This window comes from Terrapene carolina, unplaced genomic scaffold, assembly GCF_002925995.2.
Source record: "Terrapene carolina triunguis isolate 2854851 unplaced genomic scaffold, T_m_triunguis-2.0 Scaffold838, whole genome shotgun sequence".
Lineage (NCBI taxonomy): Eukaryota > Metazoa > Chordata > Testudines > Emydidae > Terrapene > Terrapene triunguis.
The window spans coordinates 8955005-8980947 of record NW_020665189.1 but is presented as its reverse complement, the minus strand read 5'-3'; the positions used below and the strand labels follow the sequence as shown (position 1 = coordinate 8980947).

General features: G+C 45.1%; 1 protein-coding gene across 1 annotated transcript in view; it reads left to right on the top strand.

Annotated features, from left to right (window-relative positions):
- Positions 1–25584, top strand: part of GABRP (gamma-aminobutyric acid type A receptor pi subunit) — a 28546-nt gene extending 2962 nt beyond the window's left edge. The window contains exons 2-9 of the mRNA XM_026660872.1: positions 5286–5398; positions 9491–9558; positions 12196–12413; positions 13244–13326; positions 16884–17021; positions 22665–22817; positions 24248–24441; positions 25282–25584. Of these exons, the coding sequence (XP_026516657.1) occupies positions 5286–5398; positions 9491–9558; positions 12196–12413; positions 13244–13326; positions 16884–17021; positions 22665–22817; positions 24248–24441; positions 25282–25584 (1270 nt within the window). The remainder of the gene's footprint in view (positions 1–5285; positions 5399–9490; positions 9559–12195; positions 12414–13243; positions 13327–16883; positions 17022–22664; positions 22818–24247; positions 24442–25281) is intronic.
- Positions 25585–25943: the final 359 nt, after the last annotated feature.

Genomic DNA, 25943 nt, shown 5'->3' with positions numbered 1-25943 from the left:
TCGCGCATGTCATCATGTGTCAACACTGTCTCTAGTGCCCTGTATTGCTGGTGTAGGTCTTCTTCAGGTATAGTGAGGAGTTTTGGAATATCATACAACATCCCAAATATACTGCTGTGTTCCTTGAGCTGCATGAAACGTTCTTCAACTGATTATATTGCACAATCTAGCACCTGATTAAAGCATTCAACTTTGAATTGTTGTTTGGGGTCTCTTATCCTGTGCCTCGTAATCAAAATGCCTTCTTCTTCGGTGACTCTTGTATTCTTGAATGGGTGGAAAATAGCTTCAGTGTGAAGTTCCTCTGCCAACTTCCGTGCACTCTTCAGAATGTTTTGAAATCCCTCATCTGACTGGTAAGACTGTAGGTATGACTTTGCTTTGTTGCTTTTTTGTTCCATTGCTCCAGATGTATCAAGGTCAACACCTTGGAGTCTATTGCTTACAACATTTATTTCAAACCGTATGTCATGCCACAACACTAAGCCACACAGAAATTTGAAGTTATGTATGTTTCTGGTGATTCCATTTTCCTCTGCCACTCTTCTCCCACGAACAGTTCCTGTCATAGCATTATCCTCCATAATGGCAATTATGGCATCATCTATCTTCCCAATGTGGTGTGTGATATGCTTTACTGCCTCCACTCGACTTTCCTATTGTGTGACACTCAGTGGTTTCAGTGTCAGAGAGGACGTTCCCAGATGTTGCTTCAAAATTTGCCATCGATGAGTTGATGCAGAGAAAAATACATAGATGCTTTGAATTACATTAAAAAATTCAGCAGCCTCACTAGAAGCTAATGCTGCACCACTGACCACCAAGTTCAATGAATGAGGACTGCATGGGACAAAAAAAGCTCGAGGGTTTAACTCTCAGATCCGTGTCTGCACTCCTCTGTTCTTTCCTCTCATGTTGGCACCATTATCGTAGCCCTGACTTCTCAGGTCAGCTATCGCAATTCCCGTATCTTCCAGCTTTTTAAGAAGCACATTTGTCATACCAGCTCCTGTAGTATCATCAATGTCAATAAATTCTAGAAAATGCTCTCTGACAGTCACCATTGCAGGGACATTTTCACTAGGTTCTGTTGTTGTTACAAAATGCACCATTAAAGTCATTTGTTCCATATGGCTGATGTCAGGTGTGCAGTCCAGAATAAAAGAGTAATATCTTGCTGACTTCAGATCTGCCACAATCTTCTGTTTGACTTTTGTTGCCAGTAACTATATGATCTCATTTTGAATTGTTTTTCCAAGGTAGTGGTGTGTGTACATTTCTTGGGTGGTGACTCTTCTTAGATGCTCCTGGAGTACAGCATCAAACTCAGCCATCAGCTCCACAATTTTAAGGAAGTTTCCATTGTTTGGCACAGACAGCTGATCTGAAGTGCCACGCAGTGCTAGGTTTTGAGTAGCAAAGTAGTAAAGAGACTCTGATGCAATCTCCTCTTGATGCTGATCATCTATGGTGGCCTTTAACCTTAGTCTCATCTCAAGCTCTTTCCTCTTATGGAATGCTCTCTGGTGATTTGCTGCCTTCTCATGGCATGCCAGCACAGCACTCCACCATCTCTGTGCATCTAGAGCAGAGAGAATACTTATGCACCAGCAACAGACACAATTTTCTACACTCTGGGTCCTAGTGGCGCCCCTTCCCCTCCCCCCAGTCTGGCACCTGAGGCGGCCGCCTCAGTTCGCCTCATGGTAAAGCCAGCCTTGGGGCCAGCATATATCTGACGAAGCTGCAGACAGGCTAGAGGGACTGAGTCCCTTCACAGGTCAGGAGTTGGGTAAGGATTGAGGTGTAGAAGGGGTGTCACTGCTATGAATCTCACTGTATGATGGAAAGGCTTTTCCCAGCAGTTTATCACAGAAATGAGAGACTGGCTCTTCTTCCTTCAACCAAATCCCTGGATCAAGATCTGGGTTTGGACAGGGATATGCAGCTTCCAACCAATCCACTTGGTAGGAGAATCTAAATCCAAATACCCTGAACACTAGGGAGGCTGTGATCCAGAGTTCCAAGCCGAGTTTGGATCCAGAGCCGGAAACCAGACCCGTGATGTTGGTTCTGACATGTCTTTACCTACTGCCAAAGATGGCCAGAGGCATTAAAAATGAACCAAAAACCTCAGACGCCTAGTCTAACCACTGCTCCTCTTCTGTTTAAGAAGCAATGGTGCCTCAGCATCATTACCATGGTGCAGACACATGTAGCCAGAGACCATGGCTTTATTTGCCAAGGCTCATGAATTCAGCTGCAGAATTTCACTGAGATCCTCCACTCTTCTCTGAAGCTGACAGGCCCATGCTTAGCAGCACAAGTCACTGGGAAAATATTACTTCAATACTGCATACTCTGCATTGGTATCCCACTGAGTCCTACAGCATCCCCTACTGGCCAAGAGTAGCTCTGCAGCACCCTGCCTCAGTTTCCTTTTATGTTTGGGGTCCCTTAAAAGTCCACACAGTTCAGATACTTAAAACATTCGCCATCACACCATCTTTTTAATAGACCTCAAAACCTATAACTTTCACCCCAGTTTCAGCTGGGCTCAAGCCATCCTCCCTGAAGATCTGTCCTCTCTCTAAAGTTTACTTCTTTCACCCTACTGCCAAGCTGGGCACATCCCCTCTGCCCTGGGCATCTGTCTTCCTGCTTTCCCACCACCTTTTGTCTGAGGCTTGGCCTTCTCCACTGGCCTTCCCAACCCCTGCTCATTCAGGGCCTTCCCGGAACCTTATCACTCTCTGACAGCATCTCCCAACCACCTGCAACTCTTTCCCCCTTTATAAGGCTCAGGTGCCTTCCCTTAAGTCCACTTGGGCAGCGGGTCATCGGTTCAGGAGCACTGGACCCCACTGCCTCCTAAAGGGGCCAGTTCAGTTCAGGGTCTCTGACCTGGTTTTCAAAGCCTTGCACTGGATTAATCCTGGCTACTGGAGAGATTGTCTCTCTCCATCCAGCCATGGCTTATTTTGAAGGCCGTATTGCACTTGAATGAGGAAACTATCAGCCAGCACAGTGAGGCTGACAACTGGGGCTGGAAGACGCTTCCCAAGACCAAGACACTGGATCTCCCTCTCAGATGAGAGAAGAACAGCCACTAACCTCGCTTCATTCAGAGTTAAGTGCAACTATCACTGACAGTACTCTGCTCATGCTGACAGGGGCATTTTCATATTCAGAGTAAGAAAGGAGGAGACAGAAGCCCGTCTGCTGCTGAAAGGGGCTTGTTACCGTTATTTTTGTTACTTGGATTGTAAACTCTTTGGGGCAGTGGCCATCGCTGTGTTCTGTGAACAGCACAATGGGATCCCGGGGCATGGTTGGAGCTTCTAGCTCTTACCTTAGTTAGTCCATCCCATGCTTTGCTGCATATTGGGCTACCCACATTTGCCATCCTTGCCTGTCAACTGCCCTTCTCTCCAAATCTTCCGATTTCATGTTGAGGTGCTTGATGTCATTCAGAACTGTTCATTTCCATGTTATTCACGGTCTTTCCCTTTCTTCTTGTGTTTTCTGGCTTCCATTCAAGGGCAGTATTTGATAAGCATTCTTTTTCCATTCTCAGCACGTCCCAGCCACTGATGTCTTCTTTTGTAGATTATTTGTGAGAGGGTACCTTGTCCAGTAATTTTTCTGACTTCTTCATTCGTCTTCCTAGCTCTATATGTTATTCCCAATATTCTTCTCAGACAGTTGTGATGACATGCATCCAGCTTTTGCATATCTTTCTTGGTAAGTTGCCATGTCTCACTGCTATATATTGTGATGGCGATAACAATTGCTTTGTACACATTCAGTTTTGTCTTGAGGGAGATGTTTTTGAGTTGCCAGATGTTTTTGAGTCTTCCAAATGCAGCGTTTGCCTTCCCAATTCTTATTATTATTTCCTCGGAACTAGTACCATCTTGATGGTACTTCCAAGATACGTAAAATTGTCCACCTTCTCCAGTTTCTCTTCTTCAGTTTTGATTTCTGTCCCTATAGTCCCCATTAACATGACTTTACATTTGTTTGCATTGTATCTCAAACCTATCTTCTCCATTACTTCTTTCACTTGGTTTGTGCATTTTTGTAGTCCATTGGCATCTTCACTGATAAGAGCGATATCATCAGCAAAGTCTAGATCAAATAGCCTTGAATTGTTCCATTTTAGGCCATATGTATCACTGTCGCATTGTTTTAATCCATGGTCGATGACTAGCATAAACAAAAAAGGAGACAGGATGCACCCTTGCCTTACACCTGTCTTGATGCTGAATGGCTTACTCAATCCATTTTCCATTTTAATGCAGCACTTTGAGTTGGCGTAGAATGTCTTCATATTGTTAATTAATTTTGTTGGAATTCCATATTGTTCCACAATTTTCCACAGTTTCTCTATTTACACTATCGAATGCCTTTTGAAAGTCCACAAAATTGATGACAAGACTGCCTTGGAATTCAATTGTGTTCTCAATAATCCGTCTCAGGGTGAAAATAGCATCTGTGCATGATCTCCCTTGTCTAAATCCAGATTATTGTTCACGCAATACAAATAATAATTGTGGGAAGCATTGAGCTATATGGTGATAGGCACTAATACAAGAACCCACATAAGTAAACATTAAGGAAGTCATAAGCAAATTCCAACTGTCACCATTCCAACTGTTTCTGCACATAAGCATCTTCCCCAGCCAACCATATCCCTCCTACACCACTGTAAAACACTCCAAACTTTGGATTGTCTGTTTAATGAAGTCACATGCTGATTGCCCACAGTCCCTGTCCCACACACAAATTAAACAGCAGAATCAAGTGCTGCTGGCTTTGATGAAGTGTTTTATGCAGTTTCTGTTGGACTGCTGTATACATGCAGGCAGTGTTTCCCAAACTTGGGATGCCGTTTGTTTAGGAAAAGCCCCGGCGGGCCGGGCCAGTTTGTTTACCTGCCGCGTCCGCAGGTCTGGCCGATCACGGCTCCCACTGGCCGCGGTTCGCCGATCCAGGCCAATGGGAGCTGCTGGAAGCGGCTGCCAGCACATCCCTCGTCCCATGTCGCTTCCCGCAGCCCCCATTGGCCTGGAGTGGCGAACCGCGGCCAGTAGGAGCCGCGATCGGCCGGACCTGCGGACGCGGCAGATAAACAAACAGGCCCGGCCTGCCAGGGGCTTTTCCTAAACAAGCGGCGTCTCAGGTTTGGGAAACACTCCATGCAGGGAACGCAGCTGCAGCTGCACAGCAGATGCTCCCAGCATGCCCTGCCATGCCTAACAATATGTATTTGTGTATTTTAGAAAGTGCACGCTGGGCCATAAATCGGACACACACAGCAGTGACGCGGTATCGCTCCCTGGATTTGAGAACCTCACAGAGGGCTACAACAAATATCTCAGGCCATATTTTGGTGGTACGTCAACAGAACATTTCAGTGTCTGATAAAATGATTATATAATCAGTAATGTTTGCATGGAGAGAATAATGTTTTGTGGGTTTTCTTTAACAAGCACTAGTTTATCTGTCCCTGTTAAATTAGCTGGGGCTGGGACTATGTGCCCAAAGTCCGTCCTCACCTACCCCATCCAATTCTGTTTGCTCAGTGGGACTGTATGTGTATGACTGAAGGCAGAATTTATTCCCTTCGGTCATATTTGTCTGTGGAATAAAGAACAGGAAGCTTAGAGAGTTTTGACACCTGTCAAATTAGATACATTGGGCTAAATTCTGCCCTGTTACAACCATGCAGCCCCTTTGTTTCAGTTTGTCCCCTTGGTGTGGCTGTGTATTTGTTAATGGACATCCATTTTATAAGGGTCATTGTGGCTGCAAATGAATGAAGCCTGGCTCCTTGAACTGCAGCATTGCTCACTTATAACTTCCTTCCTGTTTAGTCCCAGTCTCTGGGGATTTGTTTCCACTGTGGAACTATATACACTAAATTCTAAACAGCCTATGCCTGGGCTTTGCCTTAAATTTTGTGAAGGGACAGCCTTCTCAGTGCACAGAGCATGTCTGGATGTTCTGTGAAGTGCAGATGACCAAGCCTCATGCAGTCTGATTACGACCCCTATGCCATGTAATGTAGCTGGTGTACATTGGCTTTGTCTTACACCTTTTCGCTTCTCTCTCTTTATCTTCCTCCTGTGGTGATAAATCTCTACAATAGTGGAGTTACATAGAATAATGACCACTACGTCTGGTATTGTGGAATAATACCAGCTCTTCATTGAAATTTGTCCCATAGGACAACAGATGGTTATAAAATAGAAGAGAGAAGTTTAAATGCATGCAAGTCAATATCAGCACAAGTTTAATGTGTTCATAACACGTTGGGTAAAAATTGTCAGGACTCTGGCTCCTAAATAACTATCACTTTTGAAAATGGGATCTAGCTCCTAAATCACTTCGGCACTTTTGAAAATTGTCCTTTTTGCAACTTGAAATCTTATTAGGCAAATTCTAGATACATTTAAAAAATCTTGTTAAACCTAACTGACTTTTAGAAAGTGGGTGGCTTCAATTCTAACTGGCAAGATATATAGGATTGAGCAAGTCATATAGGCGAAAAAAGTACACGTGTTGACTACATAGATATATATGGCCTGTTCCTGAAATGTGGTGACCACCTGCAAATCCTGTTTACTTCAGCGGAATTTGGGGTGCTCAGCACCAATCAGGATCAGGTCCCTGTGGCCCTAGGGCTTGATTCTGCCTTCCTTATGCACCCAAATCTCCCACTGAAACCAATGGGAATGGAGCATTGGGCCCAGTGCATATGAATGTTTGTGATCTGTGGGTTATGAAGAAAATGTTCTAATATGTTACTGTGCCATATATTTGCTACTGTGCTGACGGGATTTGATCTTCCTCATGTTCACCCTTATTACAATAAAAAGAGGCAAAATATAAACTGACTTACACTAATGTCTTCTGACATTTCCTAGGATGGAGCTGCCCTCTTGTGGTGAATCCTAGCTTCAGTGCTCGAAAGAGGCAGCCACACTACCAAGCTATGTGGTTCTGTCAATGTAAAATTTTGTGTGTATCGACGCAGTGAAAGGGGATACTTTGCCTCCATTTTGTCATGTGTTTTACTCACTGACAAGCTACCTCCTTTCTAGCTAATGGCTGTTCTTTAAAGGTTTCGCTTTACGGGAGCTGAAGTGAACTCCACAAAGGGCTCACCCAGGCCCATAAGCACGAATGAGGCCTGCTTTGTCACCTTGTGTGGGTCCTGTGTGCTGAGGAGAATTTCACCCCATATGTACTGAAATCTGCTAACTAAATTTCTAGTAGGGCCCATTTCCTGACTTGGGAAACACCTGCCCAGGGGACAGGAAACCCTACAAGTTCTGACTTCGTTGTTCTACTAAGTGGACTGAGTTTTCTTCCATCTCTACAGAAATGGCAGGGGTTTGGCCTCCTAAGCCCACAAATCTTCCTGACCCCAATGCCCCACAATTCATGCTCCCCATAGAGCAGTGACGCCCACTGGCTGCTGTCCCACCCAAGCCACCCGTTGTGGGGGGGAGACAGGGTATTCACTGTGCACTACCTCTGAAGGGACAACACATGAAGATAACATTGTTGTTTACAGCAATTTCCTGTGGGTAAGGAAGCTGGGGGGCAGGGAGGGCAGGTGGGGAACAGTGGCACAGACAGCAGCAGTCTCCATCTGGCTCTGCACCTGGTCCATACCCTCCTAAAGTACATCTACTGAGAGGCTTTTATGAGATCAGGCAAATAAGGAACAATGGCAGAGAGCTGGCAATTCCTCTTCCATCCTCTCCAGATGGGCTCCGGCCAGCTGGGTTCTCTGTGCTCAGTGAAGCAACAGAGTCAAATGGGCCCTATCCCAGGAGACAGAGAGCAGATTTCCAAAGCTGGGTGTGCAAAGGAGAACATGTATCTTTTCTCCATAAAGCAAATCTCTCTTCCCATATACTTCCAGTGCACCTTACAGCACTCTGTCCTTTGTTCAGCTCCAATTACAAGGCAGGACGGAGGTGGCCACATTAAAACAAACCTAATACGCTGTCTGCTGCCAAACAATGGTTCACTGGGGCACAATGCTCACTCACTGTAAAAGATTTCCTTAGATCCCGTTTGGCAGGTTCTCGCGGTGCCGGGCTCAGCACTCTGGGACGGGGGAGGTCAGACTCTGTGCACAGACAGTTGGGAGGGTCCCTAGATCAGGTCTCCACTATGAGCGTGTGTGTACACTGCAGTTGGGAGGTGTAATTGCAGCACATGGAGATGTACCTGAGATAGCTTTGATTTGAGCCCAGTGATCACTTTCAGTGAGTGGTGCTGCTCACATGAAAGGCCATGGAAGTTGATTAGACTCACAAAGGGCGACACCTCAATCACTTATAAATCCCTGAATAACCAGGATTGTAGGGAACAAAATCTCACCCTCCCAAACTCAGGGACAGGCTGCAGGACTGTAGAGGGAGAGTGAGACTGGGGACTCTGCCCTGCTTTGCATCAGGAAAAGGCTGTGTGGTTCAGTGGACAGGACATGACTAGGGATCGGGGGGCTCAGTCCTATTCCTGCTTTTGGTTCTGACTCACTGGGCAAGTCGCTTAATTGCTCCAGGACTCAGTTTTCTCATCTGAGAAATGAGGATAATAATTCTTACCCACCTCTAGAGCACTCTGAGATCGAGCCATGGAAAGTGTTATATAACAACTCAAGATTGTTATCGTTACATATGCTGAGCCGTGTGTAGCCCTTGATTTCTGTGGCTGATTGCAATGGAAATATTGCCTACCTGGATTGCCTGGGTGTATGGCCACTAGTGCTGCACGTGATCATTTCTGTCCGCTGATGCCACCAAAGAAAGTGGCAGCACAAGTGAAAAGTTTTTGAGCATGAGATTTCACAACCCAAACAGTCTGCTCATGTTTAACTCTCTGAAATTTAGTCTAGTTCTTTGGTCGCTGGCAGCAATAGGGACACCCCTATATGTAGGCTTGGAAGGATTAGACTTTTATAGGTAAATGTTGATTGCATCATACGTGTGCAAACCGATGAAAAAGTATTTCCATCAGTAATAATCAAAATAGACAGTTAGGCAAAGTAAGACCAATGCTGCTTGAGAACTTATTAGAGTTTGATTTTAAGGCTATTTACTTTGTATATTTTGATATTTGATGTTGACAATTTGGTTTAATGGTTACAAAGCTTTAACTTTTTTAATCTGTCTACTGTCATTAAATAATTGTCTGACCTCCCTGTAGTTTCCCACAACTGTAAAAATTTAAATAGCTAGATAAAAATCTTTAAAAAGCTTTAAAATAAACATTGATATTATGCATCAAAATTATAAAAAAAAATCTAATTCTTGCAAGACTACCTATGTGTGCTGCTCGATTGAGTGCAGTGAACTGAATTCCATACTGAATTCTAAGTGTCCATTTCTTTTGTTTAGTACACAACAACATAGCGTTACCTTCACCCTTTCTTCACTCTAATCTAAGCCTCTCTATCCCTCCCCAGGGAAACCTGTTCAAATAGCATTGAGCCTGGACGTTGCAAGTATTTCAAGTATATCTGAGAGTGACATGGTAAGTGACTCAGTCTCGATTACATACTGAGGAGAAAGGGGCCGGTTTGGCTCTGCTGCTCTAGAGGGGATCCAAGTTTGAGACACCAGAGTTGGAGACCAAGAGTGACTGATGGTTTGGGTGCCTCTGTTCTTAGGAGCCCAGTGTGGCAATTCCCAGCTAAGCCACAGACATCCTATGACCTTGGGACCAGATAGTCATTTGGGAGCAAGTCCTCAAAGGTATTTAGGCATCTAACTCCCTTTCAATGGGAATTGGGTGCCTAAAAACCTTTGACAATCTTGGCCGTGGTCTCCCTGTGCTCAGCTGCTCTTCTGCAAAATGGGGATAATAGCACTTTCCTCACTCACAGGGCTGCTGTGAGGATCAAATCCATTCACAATTCCCCATTCACAAGCACTCGGGTGCTACAGCCGAGGGGATATAAGGACTGAGTTAGAGACAGAGACAGGGGGCTGACTGTCAAAAGGCAGGAGCTCAGCATGTCCTGAATGCCGGTCCCTTTTGAGGGGTCTGAAGCTGGGCACCAAAAATGGTGGCACACAAAGTTATTATTCACAATCGAAGATCTTAGCCGTGGGTTGCAGCTGTTGTAGCATTTCATCCCCCCTTCTGTTTTCCTGCAGAGTCTCCTCTTGCAGGCTTAGGCATGACACTGGGCGTTGCTCCAGAAGCCACCTCCAGTCCTCCTCTTTAGCCTTCAGATTGTGGAGGAGTAAAGCGGATTAAAGCTGAGGAGAAGGCCTAATGTTCAGAGGGCTAGAAGGGCCATCGCCCCAAGGGGAAATATAAAGGGAAACCTTCACCAAATAGAGGGTATTTTCATGAGTCTAGTCTCCCACCCCTTGTAAAACTACCCCTTTCTACAGCATATATTTCCTCCACATCCCACCTAAATTCCCCTTGTGTCAAGGAGAACATTATAGAGACATACTCTATGGCTAGATAAATAATTGAAATGACCCAGAGGTTTTCCCCTTCATCACCAGTATTAATAATTCACTATACTGAAACTCTTAACAGTGCATCATTTCAATCACTTAAGTCGTAGAGTAGAACTTACTGCCCCACCTCCCACACACACACACACAACAGTCTGAGAATCAAATCTGAAGAGTGAGGATAACATAATTTATTTAGCACCTTTCATACCGAAGGATTTTACAAACCATCTATTGAACATAAGGGAATCGATTTATCTGCCACTGAAATGCAGACATGTCTGGGCAGGAACATGGTAGCTGTATAACAATGCACAACAACACTACACAATCATGAAAGCTGCATTTAGTTCATCTGCAAACTAGAGAGCCAAGGATTGCCACAAGATCCGGTTATGTACCCAGGAGGCTCAGTAAAGAACTGTCTTTGTATCCATTACAACTGAGCCCTGTTTTTCCCTTTATCACGGGGGCACTATAAAAATACTTCATCCACTTGTAACTGCTGGGGGGATTTTAGGCAGGCTGGATATTGCAACCAAGTTGGAATTTGACCAGGACACTAGAATTAACACTCCTACTCTTGCAAAACGTTCAATGACAACAGTTGGTCAAGATCTTGTTTTTTGACTCTCCTACCTAAAACTTCAGTCCCATAGCATCCCTAGTCCCTGGCCTGGGCTCAGTTTAGTACCGACCTGACAGAAGAGTAACACTACAAGCTTTGACTGCACTTCCTACTTTATTTGGCTTAAATAGCATGTTATTTTCTTACATTTCTTCAACATATCACCCCCAAAATACCTCTCCTCTAAGCACAACCCACCCACCCCGTCTGAGTGATCTAAATATAGCTCCCAATAGTGAATGAAGGGAACAAATATTGTACAGGATCAGTGGCATGACTCACTCGTGGTCCTGCTTATCTCCATTACTCCAAACTGTGTTATTCTTCTCATCATCTACTATGCATAGTCTTTCCTTCCCTTATACAATTGCCTTCCATGGCTTAAACAAACGAACTTTCAATGGGGTGAATAGGTGAAATGCAGGTAAGTGTTTGCTCTTGGACTTTTAGCTCTGGTGAAAGGCCAATGCAGCTGTATTTGAATACCTGCTCTCCCTATATGTGGCTATATATACTGCATTCGTGTGTAGGTTACGTATATATTTTTCCCATACTGGAAGCTATTTCATATGTAATTGATGTAGGGGCTTGAGTAAGCCAGTCAACCTCTCTGCTTCTCTGTTTTCTCAGTTGGAGATTATGATCCTTACCCACCTTAATACTTACTTATGTAAAGGGCTTTAAGGTTTAGGAGTGAAAAGCACAGTATAAGACTACGTATTATGAATATGATTGTTTATTGGGTATGAATACATGAAAAACCTCAAGCAAACAGAGGAACTAAGTTCAGAATTCAAGTCTACCAGCTTTGTCCTGTGTGTTTTAAGCTGAGTTTTGGTGTGTTACATGCCCTACATTTAATGCTATGGCTGTATCCTTTAGGAAAGACAGCCAGAGGTCTGGATATTGTAGCAAAGGAGGGTGAAACACACACCCACACACACACACACAGAGTTTGTGAAGACTATGCCTCAGCCTCCTTAATACGTTTTGGACATAGGAGGTGGACACCAATGCCTCATAAACATTCTTGCTGCGTGTCTTCTCACACCTGCCTTTCTCCTTCAGGACTACACTGCTACAATATATCTGCGGCAGCGCTGGACGGACCCCCGCCTGGTTTTTCATGGCAACAAGAGCTTCACTTTGGATGCTCGTCTAGTGGAATTGCTATGGGTGCCAGACACATATATTGTGGAGTCTAAACGGTCTTTCCTGCATGACGTTACCGTGGGGAATCGTCTTATAAGATTATTCTCCAATGGCACTGTCTTGTATGCATTAAGGTAAGTCACGTACTGGTGGTGAAGAGCAAATTATTAAAACCACACCGGATCAGAATGTACGTAGGCTGGTGTGGCCATCATGGTTAACAAGAGCTTTGGAGTCAACAGGCCCCTGGTTTTGACATTATTTTCTGGATCTCAGCGTAATTTAATTGCTCCTTCACTGCAGTTGCACATTCCTCCTAGTCAGTGCAGTTGTTATCTTGTATTATTTCTATTGTATTAGTCCCTAGGAACTCCAGTCAAGGATCACCATCCCCTTCCACACACACCCCCCATATCCTCCTTGTGGTAGGTGCTGTACAGAGCAGTAACACAGAAGACAGTCCCTGGCCAGGGACCTTACAATTTCAGTGACAGACAAAAGATGGCAGATGGATAAAACAGAATGGGCTTGAAGAATATGAGGGGCGGAGGTAACAAAATGAATAAACTTTAGCAGAAAACTGGAAGTCTTGGCTTGCTGCTTGCTTAACCAATACCAGCCAGTGGTGATCTGTAGGTATCACATGAATATTCAGTTAAAGCCACTTGTGTCATTTCCCCATTAATTTCCCATGCTCATAGGGCAAAACTGTGCTCTCTCTTACACCAGTGTTAATCCTGAGTCACTCTATCTCTGCTGACTTAGACTACACTGGTATAACTAAGCTCAGAATTTATACCTTAGGATGCAACTTCTCTGGTGTTATTAGTGCATTGATTTCAAAAGTCAGAACTATCCAAAAGCCTGATCAGAATCTTTGGAGTCTGTAGTTTGCTATGAAAAATAAAGACATCCTGTGATATGTTTTTATTGCACAGCTTCTGAACTTTTTCTCCCCATGTAGAATCACTACTACTGTTGCATGTAACATGGACCTGTCAAAATATCCCATGGACACACAGATGTGTAAACTGCAGCTGGAAAGCTGTAAGTATAGCATTTTACAGATGCCTGAGAATATTTGCCTGGCCTATTTTGAATCTGTTTATTCGTATGTAGGTGTCCATTCAAATATTTGGTTTCAGCCAGAACAGCCTCTGAAAATGTGCCTTTATTTCTGCAAATACAGAAACTTTTCAAGAAGAAAACAGTTCAACTTAATTCTTCAAATATAAATTATTGTTATTCCAGGGTTTATAAGGTTCCTGTCCTCATGGTCCCCATGCACACTTTATAGAAGTCACAATGGTAATAAACACTACCTTCCCCCAAACAGTCAGCAGGTATTTCAGTCTTTCACATAGACATAAATGATACTGTCTTTCTCTAAAATCACCTCCTTTTGAGCACACTCTTTCATTAGGGCTAGCCTTTGGTACAATAGGTGGATAATAGGACCCAAATTTTCAAAAGAGTGCCCTCAGTTATCATCCATATTGCACCCCATTCACACATGCAGTTCATGTTTGTGTATGCAGAAATCTCTGTCTCGAACACATGCATTGGACTGTAATCTTGCATAAGTCAGACATGCCCACTCGTGAAAATTAGAGACTAAGTGGAATTGCCTGGATTGTGGCTAAAACAGAATTTGGCTCTACAGCAATTTCATTGCTGGGCTGGTGGCTTCCCCTCTGAATAGGTCTGTCAGTTATTGATAAAACAAGCAAATGCAATGAGCTGGTAATAATCTCACTCTGGGTGCTAATGGACACATGTCCACATTATACAAAAAAAAGTACCAAATCTGCAATTAACCAGCGCCTTTGATGGTATGGTTTGAACTGTTGCTTTCACTGATTCCCTAGGAATAAGCAGTGCATGTTAGTCTCTAGGGTCCTCAGTCCAGCATCTTTCACCTGTGCTAAATCACTTACCATAAGTTATTTTCAAAGCAGAGGGAGTTTTTTTACCAGGGGGAAGATCTGAATTCAGGAAATGTGTATTGCTTGTGAAATTGGTGAGCTGAAGCTAGAGCCGGTCCTAGCACAGGAAGGCACAATGAAAGCTTTCCCAGCTGCGCCCTTTGTTACAGTAACATAAATGTTGGCGAGCATGGGAACCCGCTCCTGCAAGCCCTCTGTGCACAGAACCCCACAGTGGTGCTCTCTGGGACTCTTGGCTGCAGGGCACTTGCAGGAGCAGTGATAGTCAGTAAGCAAAATGCTCTTGGTTACTTAAACTCGAAGGCCTGGATATTGCAATGCTGGCCATTTATTGACAACAGACTGCATAGATAACCCAATAGTAGTCGCCAGAGACAGAGAACCATGGGACTGGCACCAATACACCGTGTCTTTCAGGAGAGGAGATCTCTGCTCCCGGATGCTGAGCAGAGGTCAGCTGACTCCCCCACCATTACACCCGTCTGTAGGCAGGCTTCCTTCTCAGCAGACTGCATGTCAAGACACTGCTGTTCCCTGGGGAAAGAGTCTGCTCAGATGCAGCGCACTCAAAATCTCAATGAAAAGAAAGAAATTCTTCACCTCCTGCTGGGACAAAAGGGAAGGGAGCTCCCACCTAGCCTCTAATGGAAGCTCCGTTTTCAGGCATTCTTAAGCTGGGGCACCCACACAGGGCTCCCAATTCCCTGCCTCAAACTGAGCACCCAGAGAACTCATCTCCTCCTTCCTCCCTGCCTGTTTCTTAAATTCAGCTGTGCAGGAAGGTCGCTTCCCAGTGCTGCAGGTGAAGCGAGGCACTCTCCCCGTCACACAGAAGTTCATCAGTAAAGATGGAGCTTTTCTTAGTTCCATCCTTGAAAATCCCCGGAGTAAAGCAGCAGCCAATCTCCCGTTTCAAGCCACAAAAAATAAATGCCTGAAATCTCATTATTTAAAAACCAGGTTTGACTTGCCAGCTTCTAGAATGGAGCTCCTATGGAAGCGCATATTATTTTCACATTAAAATCCTATTAGTTCACCATGATTAACTTTATTACAAAGAATAGCACCTGAAATAATAATGATTGGCCTCTTCTTTTAAAGTGTAGCTGGCTTCAGACTTTTTTTCTTTTAAAGTAATTGGGTCTTACGTCATGCTCAGTTGCTGTCTAATTCCAGTGAAATTACATGCATATTGCCAGCTGGAGATTTCATTAGGATAAATGCCTGGAATTAATGCTATTTAAATATATGCTAGATGAATTAACAACCTGTCATTTATTATAAAGTTTCCCTAAGTAACCGCAATTGCTATTATTACAAAACTGTCCAGAAACTTTGCAAAGTCACATGATTAGGGTTTGCACGCAGGGATTCAGAACCTGTGCATAGAATGTATGAGTACGTCAGAGGCATGCTCCAGTAATTTGTGTCTAATAGAAAACACAATTAGATAAACAATACTGTAGGAAGCGTGGTAGTTTTCCTCCAAGGTGTGAATTGGTGACTATTGGCCTACCAGTGTCACTAGTCATTTTTCAGACAGACATTTAATTAAAAGAATCAAACTAATAAGATTAATGGGCTTGTTCACTAAATTAATATGACTTTTTTGAGCTGGATAGCTATTCGGTGAGTGAGTAGGAACGTCAGGTTATCAAAAAGATCACTCACTTTAATTTGCGGTCATGTTATGCTGTCACTTAAACTTCCAGAGCCAGATCCTCAGCTGGTGTAGTTTGAGGTAGCTTTGCAGAAGCCAGTGGAACTATGTTGACTTACACAGCTGAAGATCCGGTCTGGGCCCATTGTTTTCAGTGGGGAGTTCTATTTCAAAATCAATGGCGGCTCTGATAAATGAGCCTCACAATATTTGAATAGTCCAGTTCAGGGTTGATAAGCTCCCAGATGTTTAGATGCTTGTCCAAAGCATCTTTTAAGTGTGCATAAATGGGTGGGCCATTTGGTTAAGAAAACCACACACACTCATAAGATTTCTGACTCTTCTGCTTCCAGTCATGAAAATTTATAACAGTTTACAGACTTGATTCTAGAACAGGGCGAAGGGTTGGGGGATGAGGCTTGTACTTCTTTCATAAACCCATATGGCTGACGTAATTATGCACGGGGATTGTTATTGACCAAGATTACCATTTGCAATTAAATTAGAGCGGAGTGGGATTTCCACCTTTAAAAAAATGTTAGAATATTTAAAAAATAAAATAAAATGCTGTAAGCAGATGATATGAAATAGGAGCTGACTCTCCACTGCCTTGCATGTTGTTATTTGCCTCTGGGCAATGTGGGTGCAAAACGCTACCAGATCAGAATTCGCCACTCATTTACAACACTGGCAGAGACTTACACCCACATGAGCAGGGGTAACTGACTGCACCAGGCACTGAAGAATAAAGCCCATACAGCCTAATTTCAATTTCAGTTTGATCCATCAGAATAAAAATATGGCTAATATAAGAACAACCACTTTCACCAACATTGTAAAGAAATTATACCTATAAAACAAAACCTGTAGCCACCTAGTAATCTCGTTGCTTGTGGCTCCATAGCTGATTATTTCTGATTCTATCCAGTAGAGGGCAGTATGCGACACATGGACTAGTTGGTTCATTACAGTAATGTGGTGCTTTATGTTGTCTGTAGGGGGATATGATGGAAACGACATAGTGTTCACTTGGTTTAGGGGAAACGATTCAGTTCATGGCCTGGAAAAACTACGTCTCTCTCAGTACACTGTGGAACGTTATTACACTCTGGTCACGAGATCCCAGCAGGAAACAGGTAAAGCAGGGAGGTGGGACTGGTGGAAGAGCATGTGTATCTCGCAAGCATGTATAATTTTTCTCTTTCCATTCTATGCAGTGATGTCTTTCAAGCCAAGAGGACATGGGTAGTGAGATCAATAGCAGTTCCTAGTCCCACTGGAAACAAGGCAGTAAAATTGCTTCTATAGGAATAGGTGATATGTTCCTTAGGTGTTAAATAATAATAATAATACCTAGCTCTTGTATTATACTTTTCAATAGTAGATTTCAAGGTACTTTACAAAGGGAGGTAAGTATCATTATTCCCATTCAAGTCATGGAAAATATGGATTTCACACGTGCCTGAAATCCACTTGACATTTTTATTACGTCAGAAAAACCTAGATTGTGCTTTCTGCATCTACAAACTATAAATATTGCATTAAGCATTCCAGGAAACACTTAAAGTAACTGGAATCAAAACTAACTTGTTGAATATTTGTTTCCAAAGGTCACTTCTGTCTTGATGCAATGGGAATGTATTTCTCATTACCAGCTGGTTTAAACTTCCTTACCTAGTGTCAGAGATAATATGAGGAGCGAAGTGTAAGCGGGGGAATGGTCCCGCTATTATGGGGAACTTTCCTGGCTTCTGCACTACACCGGTGAAGTGGGCTAGCGAAAGGATCCGAGTCCTCGCTCCCACTTCCTTTACCCAGAGGCCTCCCTGCCCTTGAGGACTCGCCTTCCACTCTCCTGTCTGGCAGAGTCCTCGTAAACCCCAACAAGGCTGGGCCCAGGATTCCTGGGGGGCTTGACCCCCAACCCTGCTGTGGTCACCTAGGACAGGGGCTAGGGTGTCCCCACTCCGGGGTACTCTCTCTGCACTGGGCACCTCCCTGACCCACTGATCATTTCATACAATTTAAAGCAAATACACGTTGTTTAATTAACAATTACTTTTAAAAAAGAATAAGGAAAAATGGGAAAGGTTAAAGGAAAACACATCACCCTGCTCTGTGGCAGGGAACATCACAAGCAGTGTCTCTGGAACGTCAGGGCAGGTCACAGTCTGTTCCTTGTAGGTCCCAGGCCTCCTTCTCAGGCCCTGGCTGTGCTGCAGAGACGCTGCGGGTTGGACACTTGCGCTGGCGGTGGCCACACGCTCTCAGGCTCTTGGTGGCAGGACCCTTCTTCCCAGCGTCGCCCCCACCCCGTCGGGGTTACGATCCCCCTCCAAGTCTGGCCTGCAAGGCCTCTTGGCTGAGGCGTCTCCCTGTGCTGGGCCCACTGCCCAGGGTCCCCCTCACTCTCCCCAGCTGCTCACCGCACCCAGCTCCCGACGGCTCCAGCCCCAGCTCCAGCTCACTCTGCCTCAGCCCGGCTGCTGCTGCTCCTCTGCCTTCAGCTCCCTGGGCTGCTTCTCTGGCTTCTCTGGCTCTGGTTGCTACAGCTCTGCCCCCAGGACAGGTCGGCTCTGCAGGCTGCTTCTGCGACTCTGCTCCCAGCTCTGACCTGCTTCCTGGCTGCTTGTCTGGCCCCTCTGGCTCTGGTGGCTGCAGCTCTCCTCCCAGGGCAGGTCTGCTCTCTCTGGGCTGTGCTCTGGCTTTGGGGCTGCAGCTCTGCTCCCAGCAACTTAGCTCGGGCCCCTGCTCTCTCCTTAGCTCGGCCCCACTCTGTCTGACCCAGGCAATTCCAGCTCACACGGAGGACGGGACCCCCCTGGCCTCCTGATTCTCTGATTAGCCTGCCCGCCCTGTCAATCAGGCTGATGTGGAGCATTGGCCTCTCCCCATTGTTCCTGGGGACTGTCATTCTCAGGCTCCTGATTTGCTATCGACCCTTCCCCTTTTAGTGCTGGGAGCTAGCCAACCAAAACACCCCCACTGAATGTTAGTAAGGGGGCAACAGTCCCCTTACATTAGCAACCTTCCTCAGGGTGACCAGATTTTCAAAATGAACCAGGACCTGGGGTGGGGGCCTACCAGCGAAGGATCAAAGGTTTTAAACATCCAGGACATCCTGGCCTTGTCAAGATACGGGCTGTCCTTAAGCATAGGCAGCATACACGGCTGCGTAGGGCACCAGAAAATTTAGGGCACCCCTGGCTTCCACCTCTTCCTATCCCTTTCTATCCCTGTTCTGACCCTTCCTGCAGGCTCCCACCACAGTTGCCTGCTGCAGCCTAGTGAGTCTTCCTCTGGAGGGGATCTAGTAACTTAAATGTGAAAAAGCCTTCCAGCCTGCCAGATCTATTAGCACAACATTGAAACTGTTAAAGAGCCATTTAACAGGCATTTGTCACTCCCCAAGTATATACTGTCAGTTTCTGAATTTACTGAGAAAAAAAGTTGTGCATTACTATAATATTTACTCAGAACATGTTAGTCTTCAGGACCTTAGTTTAAAATTTGCTTTAAAAATATTTCATTAGTGTGTTGCTGAAGATTATAAAATCACATCTCTAAAACATCCTTGCAAAGATTTTTAGATGCACAATCTGAGTATTCATCTTTAGCCTTAAAATAGGGATCGGCAACCTTTGTCACGCAGCCCGTCAGGGAAATCCACTGGCGGGCCGGGCCGGTTTGTTTACCTGCAGCGTCCGCAGGTTTGGCCGATCGCAGCTCCCACTGGCCGCGGTTCGCCATTCCAGGCTAATGGGGGCTGCGGGAAGCGGCAGCCAGCACATCCCTCGGCCCAGGCCGCTTTCCACAGCCCCCATTGGCCTGGAACAGCGAACCGCGGCCAGTGGGAGCTGCGATCGGCGGAACCTGCGGACGCTGCAGGTAAACAAACCGGCCCAGCCTGCCAGCAGATTTCCCTGACGGGTCATGTGCCAAAGGTTGCCGATCCCTGCCTTATATGCTTGGACCTTCAGACGTATAGTTTTTTAAATAAATCCTTCAAAAGACCACCCTTATCTAAAATACACATTTTAATTTTAATTACTATAGTACAAAAAACTTGCTTCCAAAGTCTTCCTGTCCATCCCTTTCTCCCTTCACCCCCCTGTTGAAGAGAGCCCTTAATGGGACAACACCCCTTCCTTCCAGATAGCTGGACAAATGAGTTTCCTTTTCTTTACTTCTGACTATTTGATGAACTAGTTTTAAGAGAAACCTCCAGCAAAATCAGTACCTTAGTAAGATATAAAATCCTTTGTTATGCCTAAAATCTTTGGAAACATATTTTTTAAAGTTGGTGAAATTTCATAAACATGTCTATTGTTATGGACATCACACAAAGTAAATTAATGTTCCCTTTTTCTAAAAGCAATGAACATTGTTATGAACACACTAAACCTCTGTGACTGATTAATTTAAAAGAATGTCTTTGTTTCAGTGAGTTAAATATGTAGTGATCTGGAATGATTACTTTATGAAGGCTTAAGAGTACATTTAAAATATAAAATCATCTTAGAAATACTGATTAAGAAAATGTAAAACAGAAGAGCTGCATCATGTTTTCCATAATATTTAATGTTGTATTCATCAAGACAGCTTACTTGCCCTTACTACAAAGTTTTTACAAATAAATCTCTGACAAACTTCAGGGTATATCAAAAAACCTGTGACTGACATTTTTTATTCCCAAGTTTAGTGCTTTTAATTAGGTATCTTCTGCATGTCCAGTCTTCACCATCTGGCATGCTGTGGAAAACATGCTCCATTTTCTTTAGAAAGAAATTGCAGACAAGTGTTTTTTTCAAATGGCATTTGCTTCAGAGATTTGGCCGGAAGGGGGTGAGCGGGGAAGGAAGAAAGGAGGAGTGGGGAGAGGGCGGGGTCTGGGCAGAGTGGGGTGGGGCCTGGGACAGAGCAGGAGTGGAGTATGGGTAGGGCCACAGGCAGAAGAGGTGGGCTGGGGAGCTAGCCTCCTCAAGCGGCAGCTTCACCCACTGCCCATGACAGCAGGTAAGAGCGGGTCGGCTCCCGCACTCCCAGCGTGTGGTGCAGTGTCCTTAGGCAGAGGCCATATTCAGAGAGTCGAATGCGCCAGCGCAGTGCATTCTGCATGAGGAAGAGGGTACAGGGCTCTCTGCAGGGAACTATGACTCTCCGCCACCGTGAGGTGCGCCGGGTGGCTCGGTATCCTTTGCTTCCTCGTCCCTCCTCCCCCCTCCCCCCGGGCTGTGAGCCCGGGCTGCCATCGGGCATAGGGGCACCAATTTAATAATAATAATGCAGAGGGTCCCATAAATCCTAAGGACAGCCCTGACAAGAGGTGTTTATTTAAGAAAACAGCTACAGGCAAATAGATGAGCTTCCATACAACTTCATTCCAGTTTTGGAATCCCTTGTTTACTAGAGATCATGTCCCGTCTGGAACTCTATACAGCACACAGAGACCATTAGTGGCTATATCATATATTGTATTTAACCAAATCATTACAGACATGCTACAGCAGTTCTATGGTACAAAGCAGAGAGTTGAAGTGAGAACACAATGTTGCATCCAATTGTAATGGCACAAAGCATTCCCTCTTTCCCGTTGGCCTTCCGTGGTTGAGAACTTCAATTCTGTGGTGATATTCCCACTTCCTACTAGCCTACAAAGCAGAAACCTGAGATCACGTTTCAATGGGCTATTATTAAGCTACAAGGCCAACCAGCTACCACCCTTGCTGTTTGCTGTAGAAAACTTAAGAGGAGCACATTGATGTAGGAAGCATTGTAACAGGTTAACCGGACTTAAAGACATTATGGGACAGATCCTCAGCTGATGTAAATCAGTGTCACTTCTTTGAAGTCCATGTTGCTATATCAATTTACACTGGCTGAGGAGCTGGCCTATAGAGAGGACTAAAGCAAAGCTTATGTTCACTCTTGGAGACATTGTCTGGTCAGATTTGGCCTGAAATACAGATTGTGTGAGAAAGAAGCTTTTACAAAGCACAAGGTTAACAGAAATGTTTCCTTCCATTGTGTTTTTTCCATGCCGATGGAAAAGGTTCTAAAGCACCAAATAACCATCACCACACAGCATTTGCAACTCAAACACTACAGCCCTGTGCTAGCTTCATGACAGACTGATGGAGAAATTGACTTGAGGCTGAAGTGAAGTGGGTTAGGCTGATTTCCTTGTCTAAGTGGAGAGAGATGCAAGCAGTCACTAAGCAGCATGAATAGCAATAAATAAATTAGATTTTAAAATTTCTGTAATGTTAACAGAGTGGGGTGCTATTTCTGGGCCTGATCCATAGCCCACTTGGTTCAATGGAAAGACTCCCATTTACTTCAGCGGGTACTGGATCAGAATTTTAAGTCCTTTTAAAATGCTTCCTTGGGAAAAATACTCTGTGCTGCTTGTTAGAGATGAAATGAAGTCATCAACCTGTCTCCAGGCTTTGTTAGAGTAATAGTGTGGAATATTGCCTGTAAATAATAAGATGGGGAGTCCTTAGTGAGCTGCCTATTTGTTTTAAATATCTCTTGCTTACCATACATTGTTAATTAACTTACGTTGTACATTGGTTTGTTTAGGAAATATGAAATGAATAAAAAGACAAGATGGGTCAGTCTCTCTACTGATGTAACTTGATGTCACTCCAGTGACTTCAATGGAGCTGTGCTGGTTCACATCAGCGGAGGAGCTGGCCTATGATATGCTTGAATCCTAATCAAACTCTCTCTGGAAACCTTGCTTTTGTGGCATGTGTCCTTGCTTTGCCTAACAGGCAACTACCCGAGACTGATACTGCACTTTGAGCTGCGAAGAAATATCCTGTACTTCATTTTGGAGACCTATGTTCCTTCCACGCTGCTCGTTATCTTGTCCTGGGTTTCTTTTTGGATCACCCTGGATTCGGTTCCTGCAAGAACCTGCATTGGTGAGTGTAGCGGGATGGTCACCCGCTCCTGCCCTGAAGGGTTTAAAACAGCCCTGGGAGAGGGCTGTTGCAGGAGAAGGCAGCTACGAGGCTGATTGGGGAAGCACCCGCAGCTGGGCCACGCCCCAATCAGGCCTCAGCTGGCCCTATATAAAAGGCTGGGAGCCAGGAGCTCAGCAGACTCCCTCTAGCTTCTGAGAGGGAGGGACCTGGCTGCAGGGACCTGAGCAGAGTACCTGAGGGGAGCAGGGCTGGGGAAAGGCAGAGGAGCTGGGGAGCTCCAGCCTGGAAAGCCCCAGGCTGCGGCCTAGCATAAGGCCAATGGATACTGGGGGTTGCAGAGGACAGCCCAGGGGTAGGCAAAGGCAGCAGGTCCAAACCCAACCTTGCTGGTGATGAGTAGGCTGATACTGCAGTCTGCCCCAGGGCATGGGGGCTAGATGATGACTGGCAGTAGCCTTATACTGAGGTGAGGTGGGGATAGTGGGTGGGGGTTCTCTGGGGAGGGGAGACCCTGAGAGAAAGAGGTTACTGCCAAGGGGCAGCACCCCAGATAATGGGTCACTGGGTCCGGGAGGGACACGGAGGCCAAGCGGCAGTGGACACCAGCCTGCAGAGGGCGCTCCAGAGGCTGGATGAGCTAATTCCCAGAGATGACCAGCCGGAGGCGCCGCAGGGGTGAGTCCCACATTGCTACAGTGAGCTGCTGCCGGGGGAAGGATACTTGAGGCATGTGCAAGTGAGTGGGCAGAGTGCAGTGTGCAGTACAGTCAAATGCCAGCTTTTCTCAGATGAGCATGGAAATGGAGAATGACAAATACAAAAGGCCTGGTTGCACTTCATCTTTGGCATGTGAAGAAGAGCCAGATTAGGAGCATGGAGGGTGGAGGAGTACATTCTAGTTGGAACACTGCCCCCACCAGAGCCCTTCATGGCCAGGGCTTCAATGCGATCCAGGACCTGAGGCGCGCCTGCTGTCCATTTCAGGCTCCCCTCCTTCTACCAGGGTATCTCCATCTGGGTTAATATTGCAGGCAGTGACATCACTTAGGTTCTGCACCTCCCCCAGAGAGGGACTTTTTGCATTCGCTGAGGGTAAGAAAACAGCCTAGGGGTGGGAAGAAGAGCAGCACAGAGGGGCTGGCCTTTTACACTGATGCACTTCAGTATCCATGGGGCAGGAACTTCTCTTCCCACTGGATTCCCTGGGTGGAGAAGCTGAATTCTCTGCTTCCTCCATTTGTACAAAGTGGTATGAAGTGCTTACCATTGTAAGTCAATGGAGGATTTGGATTTGGTAGTGTTATACCCACTAGGCCTTGGTGTAAAGGACTATCCAATGGGTAAGAGAACCAGGCTTTTTGTTTCCTGAAGTGCGGGTGAAATGCTTTCCCATTGGACCTGAAAATATGTCCTTCTCCGCCTTACAGGAGTAACAACTGTGCTGTCGATGACAACTCTGATGATTGGCTCCCGGACCTCACTATCTAAAACCAACTGCTTCATAAAGGCCATTGACGTTTATCTTGGCATCTGCTTCAGTTTCATTTTTGGTGCCCTGCTGGAATATGCAATTGCTCACTACAGCTCATCACAAAAACATGCAGCTAAAGAGCCTCAAAAGGTACATACGGAGGTGCCTTAATGAGCAAGGTGATATTGAGTCAGACGTAGTTGGTCCTTGTTAATGGCATATCCAATGAAGAGTGAACTAGAGAAATAGTCTTCCTGTTGGGGGACGAATAAGAGGTACATGAGTGTCTCTCTCTTGTTCCTGTACCCATTAAGCAATGGTATATACAACTCCCACAGTCTCACGCAACACTGGCCCATAGCCATGATGCTAGTGTTTGGCATCACTTGAGTGCTACTAGCTCCAGAATCCTAACAAATCTGACTGTGTTCACTCATTGTCTAGATGCATGTTAATAGCCGGAAGAACCTTTCTTGCTGGCAAAATGTGGTGAGTAACTGTGCCAAGCCAAAGCATTACCGCAGTGGGGAAGACCACCCTGACCATGGGGAGAACTGCATGTTGCAACATGAAGCCTGCAGGGGCTTTTCTTTCCTATTGACATGCAGCCTTACGCTGTGCACCCAGCTGATTTTATAAGTTATGAGGATTGGGCTGGTTCAGTGGCTGGAATAGAGACCTCCAAGGAATACCTCCATTCTTCAGGAAATGCTGCTGTGATCCATAAGATGGCACTTATTGAATGTTTAAATTTTGCATGTAACAACCCTAGCATTACGGGTCATCAACCATGATAGACCCTTCAGGTCTAAAGCATAGGGCTCTACCACTTAAGCTAAAGGAGTAAATCCCTTAGTTGAGAGCTGTGTGTAGTCTCTTATCTTCTGTACAAAGCAGCCAATAGAGGAGGATATGACACACTTAGCCAGTGCATTACATGTGTATCCAAATCACATCACCTAACATTAATTGCGCTCTATCATTTCCTAGGGGCCTACCAAAGAAACTGAAGATGTCAACATCACGAACATCCTCAATAGCTCCATCACCAGTTATAAGCAGAAAATAAGTTTAGCCAGCACTGAGATTTCCAGCGATAACGTCGACTATCGTGACCTGACCATGAAAACCCATGACAAAATTAGGTTTGTGTTGAGAAACAAAATGCACAGGATCATCAGCTATTTCACAATTCAGAATCCCAGCAATGTTGACCATTACTCAAAGTTACTTTTTCCTTTGTTTTTCATGCTGGTCAATGTATTTTACTGGGCTTACTATCTGTATTTTTAGAAAATGACACCTCTTCATTCTCACACTTCAGAGGAGCTTGAAACCAGGTGGGACCAACCCACCTTTATTCCTTGATACCCCTTACTGGACAGAAAACTCACTGAGCTAATCCTACCACATTACAATTGTCCTGGAAAGAAAGGTAGATCTTCCACAGTTCATAGAAGGAGCTACAATTCTCAGAACATTGGGACCAGGAATACAGCCAGTGAACCCTTATTATTGCTCTGTAACCAGCATTTTTATCTTGCTCCTTGTCTTGAGTTTCTTTTAATATGTGTGGGTCAGAGTGTAGTTGTGATTCAGCCACTTTTCTCTCCATAGAATGCTATTAATCTATGATGGCAACTGTGACGCTC